Source organism: Drosophila persimilis, unplaced genomic scaffold, assembly GCF_003286085.1.
Source record: "Drosophila persimilis strain 14011-0111.01,24,50 unplaced genomic scaffold, DperRS2 tig00003933-arrow-pilon, whole genome shotgun sequence".
Lineage (NCBI taxonomy): Eukaryota > Metazoa > Arthropoda > Insecta > Diptera > Drosophilidae > Drosophila > Drosophila persimilis.
In genome coordinates, this window is record NW_020825706.1 from 2,414,357 (window position 1) to 2,428,709 (window position 14,353).

Sequence of the window (14,353 nt, forward strand, 5' to 3'; positions counted from 1 at the left end):
CCTAAAAAAAAGAAAAGATAATTTTACTTATATTAAATTCCAAAAAACTCTCTTTAAGGGGTATCCTCACAGTCTCAAGTCTCTTAAAATCATTCTAATTTGTGTTATTTTTTGTGTGTTTTGTGTAATTGAGACTCGATTTAGACGCGGAACCACGGAACCCCTTTCCGCCATCAATTTGTGCGATAGAATACGAATACGAAACCCCTCCCCCTCCACAGTCTGTGGTGTGATGTGTGTGGGTTTTATTTTGTATCCGATTTCGATTCCAATTTCAAATTTCGGATGCCATTAGGCATATCTATGACTCTGTCTCTGTCTCTCGCTTGGTCTTTGATTTTCTGTGGCTTAAAACCCGACAGTCGACAGCTGAGGCTTTGGAATGCGACAAAATGCGATGCATTTGCTAGTTGCAACTGTTTGGGGCATTTTGCCACATGTGTCGAATCGCTGACTGGAAACTGGAGCACAGAACTGGTGGCAGGAACTGGTATACAACGTTGCATCGCATCGCATGGGGGAGTATGCAAAAAAAAAAAAAAAAAAACAAACACCCATGGAAGTTACTTTGAAAATGAGAGTATTTTGGAGGAATTTTTTGTTGTATATTGATTTATCTAATTGTATTTTGTGGCTAATTGTGGGCTCAATCCATTAGCAGTACATGGCAGTCCATGCATTCCATTCCGTTTAGTAAATAAAAAAAACAAAAGTAATAATAAATTACAAATACTTTTAAATCAGTGAATTATTCAATTAATATTCATTAATTTAATTGTGTATTTACACAAATATTTAAAAAATTTTGATTTACTCAAATTGATTATTTAAAACAAATTTTTTAGATTTAAACAAGTATTTAAAACTTGATATTTACTCATAAGATTATTTAAAACCAATTTTTTTATATGTTTGTGTATTTTTAGCTTTTATTTCATATAAAAAAAATACCAGAGAATTCTTTCAGCGCCCTTCTGCCTCAGTGGCTTTTGTTTTCTGGTTTTATGGCTCCCAAAAACCCAAAGCAAATTCCATTCTGACCCCAAAAAAAAAACAACACACTCCCCCACGCTCCAGTGAATTTTCACTTTTGTAATGGAAACTGGAAGGTTTTTCTTTTACATTTTTAGGCCAACATTTTAATTGTCTCCACATTTTACGGGCCATATGGGAAATTTAGAAGCCAACAAACATGTTCCCCCTCCACCATACTGTGATTTTTCTGAAGCATTTTGGAGCTCCGTTCGATTACCTATTCGATTTTTCTATGGCCCTCAAAGAAGGAGGCGAAAACGTGACTTCTGGACGACATTTCAATTGCATGTGACACGCATTTCAATTGAGCAGAAACGCCACTTGAACTGGGGACTTTTCTATAGAAAATATGCTCGCAGTTTCTGTGTTACTTTTATTTTTTGTTAATTTTTGCTAAAGTTTTTTGCTTGTACATATTTTATTTGATTTTAACAGCTTTTTTGGGGGCGACAGGAATTGAAGATTGGAAATGGGTTGTTGAGGAAATTGCTGGAGTGTCAAATGTTTTATTCAATTGGTGCTTCTTTTTCTGAGGAGGAGGAGCAGGAGTTTCCAGAAATAGTTTGGAAAAATACATATTTTATTAGTTTCTTTTAGAGTAGAAATTTTGTAGCATTATTTAGCCCTAAATAAAGGTGATTTCTGACTTTAGTTGGCTTTTCATTTTCACTTTTTTATTTGATTTTTTTTATTATATTTTTACACATTTTATAGCCCTTATTTTCCCTTTTTTGTGGCGCTAATCTTGTAATATATTTCCAAAAAAACCCATTTAACACCCCCATCTATAGACCATATTTATGCGCCTTTTAGACCCTATTTGAACCCCCTTCTATGGCCTGTTTATGGCTCAATTCAAGCCCCATATTTAGACGCGATTTGCGGGCCAGAAACAACAAAATTAAATGCATCGATTCGAACAACCTTTTGGCCCGCATAAATTAGAATAAAATGCATTTTCAATGGTTGCCACAACAAAAAAAAAAAAAAAAAAAAAAAAACACAAACTGTGTATAGGAATGCCAGAGCGGAGTAGTGAACGGAGGAAAATCATGGGGAAAACCTGTTTCCCGAACACGAAATACCGCAGGCAGACACAGACGTTAAAGAAAACCAAACACCCAGCATGTCCGACACTTTCCGAGCGACGACTCTGAGGGGTTTTTTGCTTAGCCAAAGGCTTTATCAGAGAAAAAAAAACTTGGCTTTAAAGAGGGGGCACCCCCTGCAACACCTCCACACTCGCCCCCACAACAACACACAATCTTTGGCTTCGTTTCTGTCTGGTTTACACTGCACTCCCCAATAGCGGAAGTTTTCATTCATTTTCATATTTTCTCTGTAGAGTTTTGGCCGCCGTTTTGGCCGCTTCCGTCGGTTATAGCCGGATGAATGGCAGATAGGAACGTTTATGGGTGTTAATTATGGCCAGAAATTACATTGGAAATGATTAATTATCTGTCTGCCTTCTGGGTGGCATTTTAGAAAAAGAAATAAGAAAAATTTCCACAACGGAATAGGGTCTGTATTCCCATGAATTTTGTAGGGAAAGTGGCCTTCTCAATAGATTCTTTGAGGGCCCTAAAGAAGTAAGAAATGTGATAATTTGACAGGTCAAAGTCAGCTAAATTTTCCTTAATTTAAGGAGGAAAACTCTTCACTCATTCAAACCCAGTTTTTCCCATAGATCTGCCCCCACCTGTGGCTCCCGTTTGTTGGCCACTTGCACAACATACCCCTTGCTGCGGCTGGCTTTTATCTATAAATATTTATAAAATTATTTAGTCATATCTTTAGCCAAAACGGCGGCCCACACGAATCCACACTCCAGTCCACTCCACTCCTCAACCTTAACCACTTTATGCCTTATTAAACATTTTTCTAAGAGGTATTTGTGGAGTGAAAACGGGTGTTATGGGTGAGGGAAGAGGTATGTGACAAGTAAAAAGAAGAATAGAATCCATAGAATATTCGATAAGGGCGGGAAAACTTTGATTTCGGAAACCCCTAGGAAGAAATCTCTTAAGCACCCCTAGATCTCGGCTTTTAGAGGAGGTAGAGCATCAGTATTTTTTGTAAATATTATGCTTATGGAAAAAATTAACGAACTTCTTTAACACAAATTTTTCCAATTTTTTTCACTTCATAAATTCAAATTTACGAAATTAAAATTTCATAAAATACATAAATAAAAATATAATAATAAAATAAAATAAGTCATTACCAATCAATTAATTTAATTTGGGTATTCTCACTGTCGATCCCCTGTGTCTCTCTGGATTTTGAACATATCTTTCGGGCCCCACTTTTCAGAGTGTCTCCCTGGCCGTCTCTCTCCCTCTCGCTTACCGTCTCTGGGGGTCCGTCTTTCTCTCTATCACTCTCCGTCTCTTGGTGTCTCTTGGGGTCTGTCGGCAGCGGCGGCGTACTCGTTTTCGACAAAAATTGATTACAAAATCACTTAGCCTCCACCGGTTTTTCGGTGGCTGCCGTCTGTCGTCCGCCATCGCCTCGTCGCTGCTGCCATCGGTTGCTGTTTAAATTTTACGCATTCATTAATGTTACGGATAATTGAATTTACTTATCGCGAAATTCATTCATTCATGCATTAATTGCAACTCAAGCAAAAACAGGAATGAAGACAGCGACAACGACGACTCCAACAACGTCATCATCCTCGTCCACGCGTTGGCTGCTGGTTGACAAATTCCCGCGATATTCCCCCAATGATGATTACGATTTAAACTGGTTCTTAACGCGCGAGTTTCACTCTTAAAAGACATGGAAAAATGGGTTTTTAAAGAGGCTGGAGATTGGAGGAGAGTTTTTTTTTCTAGATTTAAAGTGAACTTTTGTATCATTTAGAAGGAAGGGGCATTAAAAGAGATGGAAAATATTTCTTGAATAGTAAATTCTTCTAATTTTCATCTTCCACAAAATTCCACTTTTCCACTTGAAAAAACTATTCTTTTAAGTACGAATTGGTCTGGAAGTAAGGAATGAAATGGATTGGAATAAAGGCTAAATAAAGGAATGTAGGCTCTTACTAGGAGAGGAATGTGTATCGTACCTTAGATTTTTCTGTAAATTTTCTTTGCCTTTTGGTTTCATTCTTGCATTTCTGTGGAATGTGGGGAATCCCCTCCGCTTTAAATGCCATTTAGCTTTGGCTTTTCAAATTATTTCCCTGCTTCGTTGACGCTGTTCTTAAAAGTTCTTAAACGCTTCATTAAATATCATTGCCGCCCGTCCCCCCTGGAATGTGCTCTCTTATTAAATAACACAGTGAGACCTTTGAATGGAGAACCATTTCAAAGGGGAAAACAATCGAAAAATATACAAGATCAATAAAAGCTTTATTTGGCATAAAAAATTATTCATTGAAATCCAGGCAGAAAAGGCCTTCTTATAGCATAAAAGTCTCTTTAAAATTATTAAATATTAAAAAAAAATTAATTTTAAATTAAAAAATTTAAAATAAAACACCCTTAACTTACATTTAAAATTATAATTAAAAATATTAATTATAAACGTAAAAAAGAACTTTATATTTAAAAAAAAAAACTAAAAAAACAAAAAGTTTAAATTCAAAAATTAGAGAACAAAAATTTAAGTTAAAATTTCAGTATAGTTTTATAAACTATTAAAATATCGTTAATTATCGATAAAACATCAAAAAAAGATATTACGATTTCTACATAATATTAGCCACTTTTCTGAGAACTTTTCCTATTACTTAAGAATATTTCTTTATGATTTCCTTTCTCCATTTTCTTTTCACCTTAAATCGCTTTCCTTTACACCATTTCATTAGATTTTCAATGGAAATTTCTCTCCTAAGATTTCGTTGGAAATTTTCTTATAGCCCGCAAAAAGTCAATCGCCTGGCGGGAACTTTTACTGTAATTTAAAATTGTTTTCTTTGGCATTAAGGCAAAACACATTTTTCTCTCTCTGTCTCTGTCTCTGTCTCTCTCTGAGGACTTGTTAAAGCTCCACTTAGCCGCCTGAATGTTGGCTGCCTCAATTGCTGCGCTGCTGTTGCAAGCACTTGATCCTGCCTCAAGCGATGAGGGGCAATGTCTGTGTCTGCCGCTCTATCTTCTGCTGACAGAGGGTCCACCTCCTACTCCTGCTCCTGCTGCTGCTTGTGGGTCCATCTCCTGTTTTCCCCCACTTGAAAACAGCTTCGTTTCATGTTATTTTTATTAAGATTATGGGTAGTGTGTGCCCTTGGCCACCACCACCTACTCCCCCGCCTCCTGAAGACCATAATTGAAAGAGCTTAAGCATCGGTTAAGGATGGCCGAGGGAGGCGTGAGAATTGGCAGCATTCATGTCATGTGTTCATTAATTTATGTCGAAGCGATTCGACACTGAAACTTATGGGACAAATAGAGAGAGGGAGAGACATGTGATGGAGATACATATAACGAATTACAGATACAATTGGAAGATATATGTATATTCTCGTAGTTTGTGGCGGCAGTATTTCACGGGTTTCTGTGTATCTTTTGCCATTCATTTACTTTCATATTTTCTGTGTCACTTAATTGCATTATTGTTTGCTTTTTTTTGTGGCGGGGTTTCCCCCTTTCCTCCTGTTTGTTTATTCGGGATAAAAGGCTGGAAGGATTTATGGTTTATTTGCCTTTGGGTCACACTTTTCACGCAGCTGTTGGGGAAAGAGAGAGAGAGAGAGGTCTCAAGAGGTGTTTGCGCCAGAGATATGTCCCCAAAGAGTACTTATTAAATATCTTTAGTATCCAGAGATTTTTTTATAGGTGTTTTTTTTTCTGAGAAAAAGCTTTCCTTGGAGGTTAATTTCTGCCACAGAAACCATCGGAATCCTTTAAGAAGATTTGATATTAAGATTTAAAAGGTATATTTGTTCAGAAATTTCAAAGAAAACGTATAACCAATCTTTGATTCCATGTTCCCCGTTCCATTTTTTTCCTTTCTGTATATCTCATAACCTTTACTGCTAAGCCACTCTGGTTGTGAGAGAGAGAGACAGAGCAGGGTACCTGCCAATTGCAAAAAAAACCCCTCCCACTGTAGATACAGCTGTAACCCAAAGATACTTTGAGTATTTTGTTGTTTAACTAAAAAATAAACATGTTGTTCGTTCGGTCTGTAAATCAATATTGTTTCAAGTTTTCAAGTCTTCTCCTTCTCATTTACCTCCTCAATGGGAGAAGAGGGTAAGAGACAATACTCAACGATAATTAGAAAGTTTATTTATCGCATAAAAGGCGAAAGAAAAATTGAAAAGCCAAAAGAAAAAAGGAAAATACTGCCGATGGTTGGAAAGATGAGTGAAAATGTTGTGCGAAAATCACTCTTGACCATAAAGACACTCTCTTTTGTTGGGTCTTTCTTTGGGTCTAGTTTTATCACACTCTTTATACCACTTTTCTCTCTCTCTATCTCGCTCTGTCTTTTCTTAACCTATCCCTTGAGGCTTTACAAATCATTGACTGCCTGCAACCGATCGATCGTTTACAATTTCCGACATATGGCCATATACCAACCTTCCTCTCTCCCTCTCTGCCTCTCGCTGTCTGTTGCCCTTTCTCTTTTTGTTCAGCTCCTCCTCTGCCTGTTGATTCTTTTGTGGCACGCAACATTGCCATTGATGATCCAATGATAAGTATCAGAGAACCGGCTTGTGCTTGCAACATTGATGCATGGATTGAATTATGAATTGAATTTATTATTCGCCTGTCAGCAGCGGGTGGCGCCCCCAGCCACCGCCATCAATCTAGGGGGCGGAATGTGTGGGGGGCGTGTACATCGATAGATGAAATATTAATTGAAATTGAAAAATTGCAGATCCATTACAGATAGCCCTCCAATACCCCCGTTCCAAAGGTTGCAGTACAAATTTCCCATAAGCGAAGAGTCTGCAAGGAATGCAGTGGAATGGAATGTTATTTGAGGCTTATGGAACAGTGGTTTCTGGAGAGCGGAATGTGGGCCCTACCTTATAAATAGTTGTACCATTTGTAACGCTATCTCTCCCACCATTTGGTTATTCAAATCTCATTCGGGATTGGGACGGGGGGGAGACAACCACTGATAAGGGGTTCCACTATTGCGTGTGTGTGTGTGTGTGTGTGTGTGTGTGTGTGTGTGTGTGTGTGTGTATGCTCTTATCAATTTTGTGGCCATAATGAGAGTTCCTTCACCTCTTTTGAGGCTTCCTTCAATGCTGTCATGCCACCACCACCACTCGACACACAAACAAACCATCCATCGGTTTGGCTTCATATTAAAACATCTCCACAATATAGTACAAGGCGCGTACAGGCGTACAGGGAAAACAAATAAATATTTGCTCAATGGCGCTACATGCGATAGTTGTTGGAGAGCGATGGGGGGACGGGTAGACATCGCCGTCTGTTGACCCACAATAAAATGAGGGGTGGGGGTGGGGAGGGGAGGGGAGGGATCCGTAGGGGCTACCAATAATAAACAAAATGTAGAGGGTCCACACTACAGCCCGCGATTCTCCCATTCCCCTTGTTTCTCCCATTTTTTGTTTACACATAATTCTCTGTTTTCATTTCATTCGATGCGGGTCACGCTTTCGTGCCATAATAACCATAAAAGCCATAAACCATACAGAAATACGAACACACAAAAGAGATTACATTGAGATAGATCGGAAATATATTTGAAAAGGGAAAGGGTTGATTTCCCAAAAATAAAGCGGGGGCGTTTCAATCACAAGTTATGGAAAATGCTAAATAAATTCTAATAATAAATTTCCTCTAACATTGTATGATATTTTCTGTAAAATTCTCCAACAATTTTGTATTTTGCAAAACTTAATTGGAAAGAACTCCAAACCAATAACCGGCTTTCAACAACCGCCCGACCGCCTGCCCGCCCGCCTGTCAATAAATCACCACAAAAAAAAAAAAAAAAAAAAAAAAACAATGATTCGCCAACTTTTTCACACTCCATTGAGCAACAGTACATGGGTCCCTCCCCCCATCATACTCCCCCGCTGACTGGGGAAGGAACAACAGAAAATATAAGCCCCTTCCCCCTTCCGAAAATATTTGAAACAACTTAATATCATGACAGGAATCACAAAAACAGTTGACTGACAAAACGATAGGCACATCAAATACCCTTTGAAAAGTTTGCTATGATGAAATTCAAGAGATTTTTGGTCAAGAATATTTTTTCAACTAGTTTCAATTGCTTTATTCGTCGTCTCTTTCGTGTATTATATATGGATTATGGAGCTTTTCTTTTTGGTGTAAGTTTTCGTATAAACATTAGTGTTTTTCGTATAGACATTAGTGTTTTTCGTATAAACATTAGTGTTTTTGTTTATGTCTGTGGTTCACCCTCATTGTCGTTGTTTTTTTGTTGTATTTTATCTTCGAGAGTTGTCTGCAAATTGGCAGCCATGCTACGTATTACGAGCAGCTTGGCGATGATTTGTTGTAATGCCTCCAGATACAATTCGCTCACTCCCTCTTCCACCGATCCATCTTGATCCTGGTCGTTTTCGGCTTCAGTTTCCTCTACGGTTTTAGCCATTTTAGGAGAAAAGGTGTAAATATTTTCGAGTTTTAGTGGAGAACAAAATTTTGTAGTTCCGTTCGAGTTCCAGAACCAGACTGATTGAGAGAGATATCTGATACACATATAAACCAACAACAGTAATATTTAGGCCTACTTTCTGTTTGGTTTTTCTCACTTCTGGCCCCCTTTGAAATGGAATATTTCCAAATAAAAACTCCAATTATTTTTAATATTTATGTACTACAAAAATAAATAACCTTGGAATAGAAAATTTGCAATTCATATTTTTTTGGGGTTTTTTTCCATCTATCAATTGTCTGCTTTACTGTTCTGTTCTGTTGATTATTTTCTGAATTTAGTTAAGTTTCCGACGCAAATTTATTGCAAATTGAAAAAGTCAGCAGCAACAACAAAACACGAATATTTCGTTTGATTTTTAAATTTTCAATTGGTTTGCGTTTCAGTGGAGAGCAAACTACTCTACGAACGTAATGAATGAGAAACTGATGTCATTATAGAGTCGCTCTCAGAACTCTTCACCCCCCCCCTACACCATCCTTCGCACTTGCCAATTCCCATTTGCATTTGTTTTGTTTTTACAGACTTTTTATTGCCTTCAATTATAAAGCAATCAATTGATATTTTATGGTTCCCTCTTACTCTCTTTCCCACACAGTCGTCGCATTGCGACGTTTGAGAAAAAAGGAGAGGAAAGAACGGCTACCCTTTGTAGAGCCATCATTCATAACCAGAAAATGTAAAGCAATAAATAAATGTAATAAATACAAAAGCAAAAACAAATCTACGCAGCAAAAGTAAGGGTCCCGTTGGCTACTTCGCCTTCCACCCAAGGGTCCCGTAGAGAGAGAGAGAGAGAGAGAGAGAGAGCTTGGATGACCAAAAAGCGAGAGCCGAGCGCATAGCTGAGAGAGAGTGCAATGGAATGCATGCAATTGGAAGAGTGCGTGTGTGTGTGAGAGGCAAAGCTCATACAAATGACATGCAGTGGCGGCAGCGGGAGTCGGAGTTTGCCGACACGATCGGACATGCACAATTGTGCCTTCAAATGCGGAATACCGTAGGAACGGAGCTCTATCGCTAGAAAGAAGAAATGCTTTGCATTCAAGGGAATAATTATATTTTCTCTCTTCAAATTTTGACACTAAAATCTAAGCATAACCGAAGAAACGCCCTTTTCCTTTCAGAAAAAGTAGGCCTTGATGTAAGATTGGTTTGATTTGGTTTGGTTTCGTCTCTCCAAATATCAGTCTGGTTGTAGAAGTCTCACTGAAAATATAAATTTGTTTCTTGAATTAAATTTTTTTTTTGAATTAAATTAAAAATATGGCTAAAGGACTGCCCCAATCGACAGAGAGTCCGGAGAAGGATGACGTAACCAACGTCGTGGTTGCAGAAGAGGTGGCAAAAGTTGTCGCCGTCCAGACGGAAGAGGTCGCTGTCCCGGACGAAGAGAATCCAGTGGTGGTTGCAGACCAAGAAGAGCCGGACCCATTGCTGATTGATAATCAGTTGGGAACGCCGGAGCCAGTGGCGATTGTTTCAACCCAGTTTCTTGTCCTACCTATGGAGTACAATGCGCCCGAGGAAGATTGGGACGAAGAAGATGAGGAGGATGATGAGAACGAGGAGAACGGGAACGAGAACTACCCTTCGATGCATTTCCAAGGCTACAACTGATCCAGAACCAAAGCCAGGGCTCCACCATAAAAAACAAAACAAAAACAATTAAAAAAAACAACACACGAAACAATAATTGTCAATTACATACACATGGGCTACTAGACCAACAAATTTCCACTACATAATCCATATATAATACACGAAAGAAAACGACGAATATTAATATTGCCACACGACGAATAAATCATTGTAACATTAAATTACATTTTTCGTGGCCTGTGCTTCAATAAATGATTTCAAAATGGGGATGCAACCTACCATCTTCCTCGGCAAAACTAAAAGAAAACTTATAAAACTTTTGCGAAACTTTTCCAACAATGAATACCCATTAAAACAATAACATTTTTCGAGTTGTTTGTTTTGTTTGTTGCCAATTGAATGGCTGCCAAAACGAGTCAACAACAAAAAGTGGTGGCCATAAAGAGGCAGCTTTTCCGGGGCAAAACAATTTGTGAAACGACTTGGAAAACAAACAGCCTGGCCAGCATCAGGCTCGTAGATGATTTCTGAATATTTCGTATGAATTGCATGTACTTCCTGGTAAACAAAAAAAAAAGAAGAAGTCTACAACTGAAATTTCAATTGCTTGAAAAAGAAGAAAATTGCAGTAATTGACACTGGAAAAATTATACTGCTGCTGTTTGGTTTTTTCGTATGGGAAAATGATGATGATGATGCAGCATCATCTATCCAAAAGCTGATGATGCTGCATGTTGCTTATTTAATTGCTTAAAAGAACGTCTCACAGGGGCTTTGGGCGATGCCAAGCTTTTGGGAAGGGGTTCGGTCTGAAGATACGTATGAATTGTGAATTTAGAGATTGATGAGCCTTTTCTGAAAGAAGAAAGAATTAATTTAAACGAATCTTAAAGATTTATGGTTTTATTTGCTCTACAAAGGGTATCTACACTTCGGTCCTTCCTTCCTTTTTGTTTTCTATCTGCATTCCTTAAGTGATTTCCCAAACCCCTTGACGAAACACCGCCCCTGGCACTCCTTCATAGGCCTTGTCCATTGTATAAATTCTCATCAATTGGTTAGAGAAACGATGCAGAGAGCGGGAGAGCGAGTGAGGCCTGCAAGAGAGTATTAACTTAATGAATGCAAAGAGTCTAAAGCTCAATTAATGAAATTTCATTCAATTACCAGGGAGGGCTTCCTCTCGCTGTCTACCAAAATTGGTTTTGAGCTTCAATTGACTGGCGGTGACATTCGTACGTGTGGCAATGTCAAGGGAATGGCAGTTCCAAGTCCTTTACCCATTGGCACCCCGCTTTACAGTCCACCACATTTGTGGGTCACATGCAACAGGCAAGGCAGCATCGTGACTTTCCGCATCGATCAATATTGTGTGTGTGTGTGTCGGGGCTTAGTGCTGCGGCGGCAATTAGTTCTACGTTCAGGCGATGGGGACTAAGACTTCCTTGCGGGAACGTCCTTCATTTATATGGCAATTAAATTCCGTAGTGAGTGAGCGAGTGCCCTGAAACTTGGCACAGCGTCTTTGCCACAGAGGCTCAGGGCGTCGCAGTACCAACTGAAAGATGATTTATTATGCCTCCCAGCAGAGACGGCAAGCCTTTCCCTTGAATGTGTAATTAGATATGGCTATGTGGAATTGCCAGTAGGAACTGAGACCGGAATTTAAATTAGGGATCTATCTTCATTTTATTGAATGAATGATGGTATTTAAAGTTATATTTCTAAGCCCTTTAAATGATGGATGTCCTCTCAGAGGTTTATTTGTCAATTGGAACCCGCCATTGATGGTAGAAATTATCATATCGATTCAGCTTTAATTTTCAGAGCATTTTTCAATACATTTAATTGTAATGACGGCTTCAAAAGGGCTTGCTAAATATATTTGTGCTACCGAAACGATAAATTATGGATTACATTATGTTCTTATATCGAAATTCTTGTGAATACGATTGGAACTTTTGAATTGGTAAATTTTCAGGAGGCAGATACATATCTATAAACCCTTTAAAATTTATGGGTTCTCAATAGTTTTTTATCGACAATAACTGTGTAATCAAAATGCATAAAAGTGCCTTACAGCAGATGTGCAAACATTACTAAACCCTTAGGCTTTACTCTGTAATCGATAAAATATCGATGACTGTACAGAATTCTTTCGAAATGGATTATAGTTCCTTTAACAATCCTTAGCCTTCCATTGAAATAAGTCCGCTATCTCCATGGAAAGGGCCCCTCTCTCTCACCAAAGCACATTCTCGTATCCTTAGAAAACCCACTTAATCGTATAATTATCTCACATTTATTGTCACACTCGAAGTCACATGGTGGCTCAAACAACTTTGTGGCGTCGCTTCACACCTCCTTAAACTAATTAAAACTAGTTAATTACTGCACTTTTCTCTGTAGAAACTTACTCAAAGTGTGACTCATGCATTAGACCTTTGGTTTTTTTTCCACTCACGATGTCAGATGTCAAGAGTTGTCTCTGCATTAACCAAAAGCGTGTCTAATTTTAGAGTCTAATTACTTACCTACCACCCGGTAACGAAAAATCGATCAATAATTACACGCACAGGCTTCCACTTTATTTAATTGTCTGCCTCTAAGACGGCCATCAATCAGAGTCCCTCACATGCTGCTCCACATGGCAGGCCCCAACATTCGGAGGAGACGACACGCCATGAGACGACGACGATTGGATGAGGCATCGAGTGCATGGAGCAGCAATGCAAATTGCTTTCGGCCAGAATGAGCTGCGGTTTCACACAAAACTGACAAATGACGCGCTCGAGATGCCGACAAGAAGGTGGAAAATTTACGAAGACAGTGAAGATTGCCCAAAGAGGAAAATATGGGATGATAGGAGATATTTTCAAGAAGATAATGATAGGGTTTCGATTATCGATAATGGAGTTCTGATAAATTATCGATAATGGAATCCTGAAGAATTATCGATAAATTATCGATAAAAAGACGATAAAAGTTAAAATTATGTAAATATACCGATAGCAGAAATTGGATAACTTTCAGTGAATTATTATAATTTATCTCTAACAAAATATCGATAATAATAGATTGATTATATGTATATTCTCGATAACTAAAACTCGATTCCCCCTAGGAATATCTGCTATAGCTGTTGCCTGCTGTTTTTGGCTTCCACTTGTAAAGGCCCTGCTGTTGGCCAAAAGCTCATTTCAGCTCCACTCTGATCGTTGCGCCTTCAAACTGCAAGCGACGTCTCTGCTAATTGATTTTGAGCGAATGATTTGGCACGTTTGCAGTGCAGTTCATTAGCAAAGTAGAGCCCTACCCATAGTCCCATAGCCCCAGACTCAAGACTCGATTGGCGACCCGTTTGGGAGAGGTGTTCGCGTTCGTGTTTGGCGTTCTTAAGAGACTCTTGTCTGCTTTTTTGTTTTGGGGTTGGGCCATGGCTTTGGCTATGGCCTACAATTTACCATTAAAGTCTGCCGATTTGGCACGAGGTTTGGCCGAAACGAACGAAAGAAAGAAGGAAAGAAAGTCTTGTGCAAAACTAATCAACGTCTGTGTGTGTGTTGTTTTTTTTCCAGATGAACGACAGCATATACAGAAGAAAACGTTTACGAAATGGATAAATTCACATTTAAGCGATACCCAGTGCACACCAGTGAAGGATTTATTCATCGATCTGCGGGATGGCCATCGATTGTTGGCTTTGCTGAGCAATTTGACACAGACACAGATGGTAAGAGATCATTGACGATTGGAGGTCTGCCGGAATGCGTTCAAAAGTGGAGTTCAATAAGAATTTGTGGTCGAAAATCAGTTATCGTGAATTATCGAACTTTGTTTATCAATTTTTTAATCGAAAAAAAGTATTTCATGTAAAGTTGTTTTTTAATGGATAAATTTGTAAAATTATTTAATCGATTATAACTATTTAATCATTAACTAACGATAGTCACACAAAGAAATGAATTTTAGCGAAGTGGAGCTTAAATCGATATATTATCGATATAAATTTAATCGATAAACATCGATAGCCACGCCACCAGAAGAATATTTGTAAATTCTGACTTAATGTGTATTTTAATCGATAATTTAT

At 38.4% G+C, this 14,353-nt stretch overlaps 1 protein-coding gene across 10 annotated transcripts in view; it reads left to right on the plus strand.

Annotated features, from left to right (window-relative positions):
* LOC6594323 (dystrophin) overlaps positions 1-14,353 on the plus strand; it is a 177,037-nt gene that overhangs the window by 5,621 nt on the left and 157,063 nt on the right. For 9 of the 10 annotated variants that reach the window (XR_003409393.1, XR_003409391.1, XR_003409392.1 and 6 more), the window contains exon 2: positions 13,839-13,993. Coding sequence is in view for 7 of the 10 variants with exons in the window: in XM_026994623.1 (XP_026850424.1) it covers positions 13,839-13,993 (155 nt within the window). In the remaining 3 variants the exon portion in view is untranslated. Of the gene's footprint in view, positions 1-13,699; positions 13,752-13,838; positions 13,994-14,353 lie in introns of those variants that run through there. The other variant, XM_026994624.1, reaches the window with a different exon arrangement.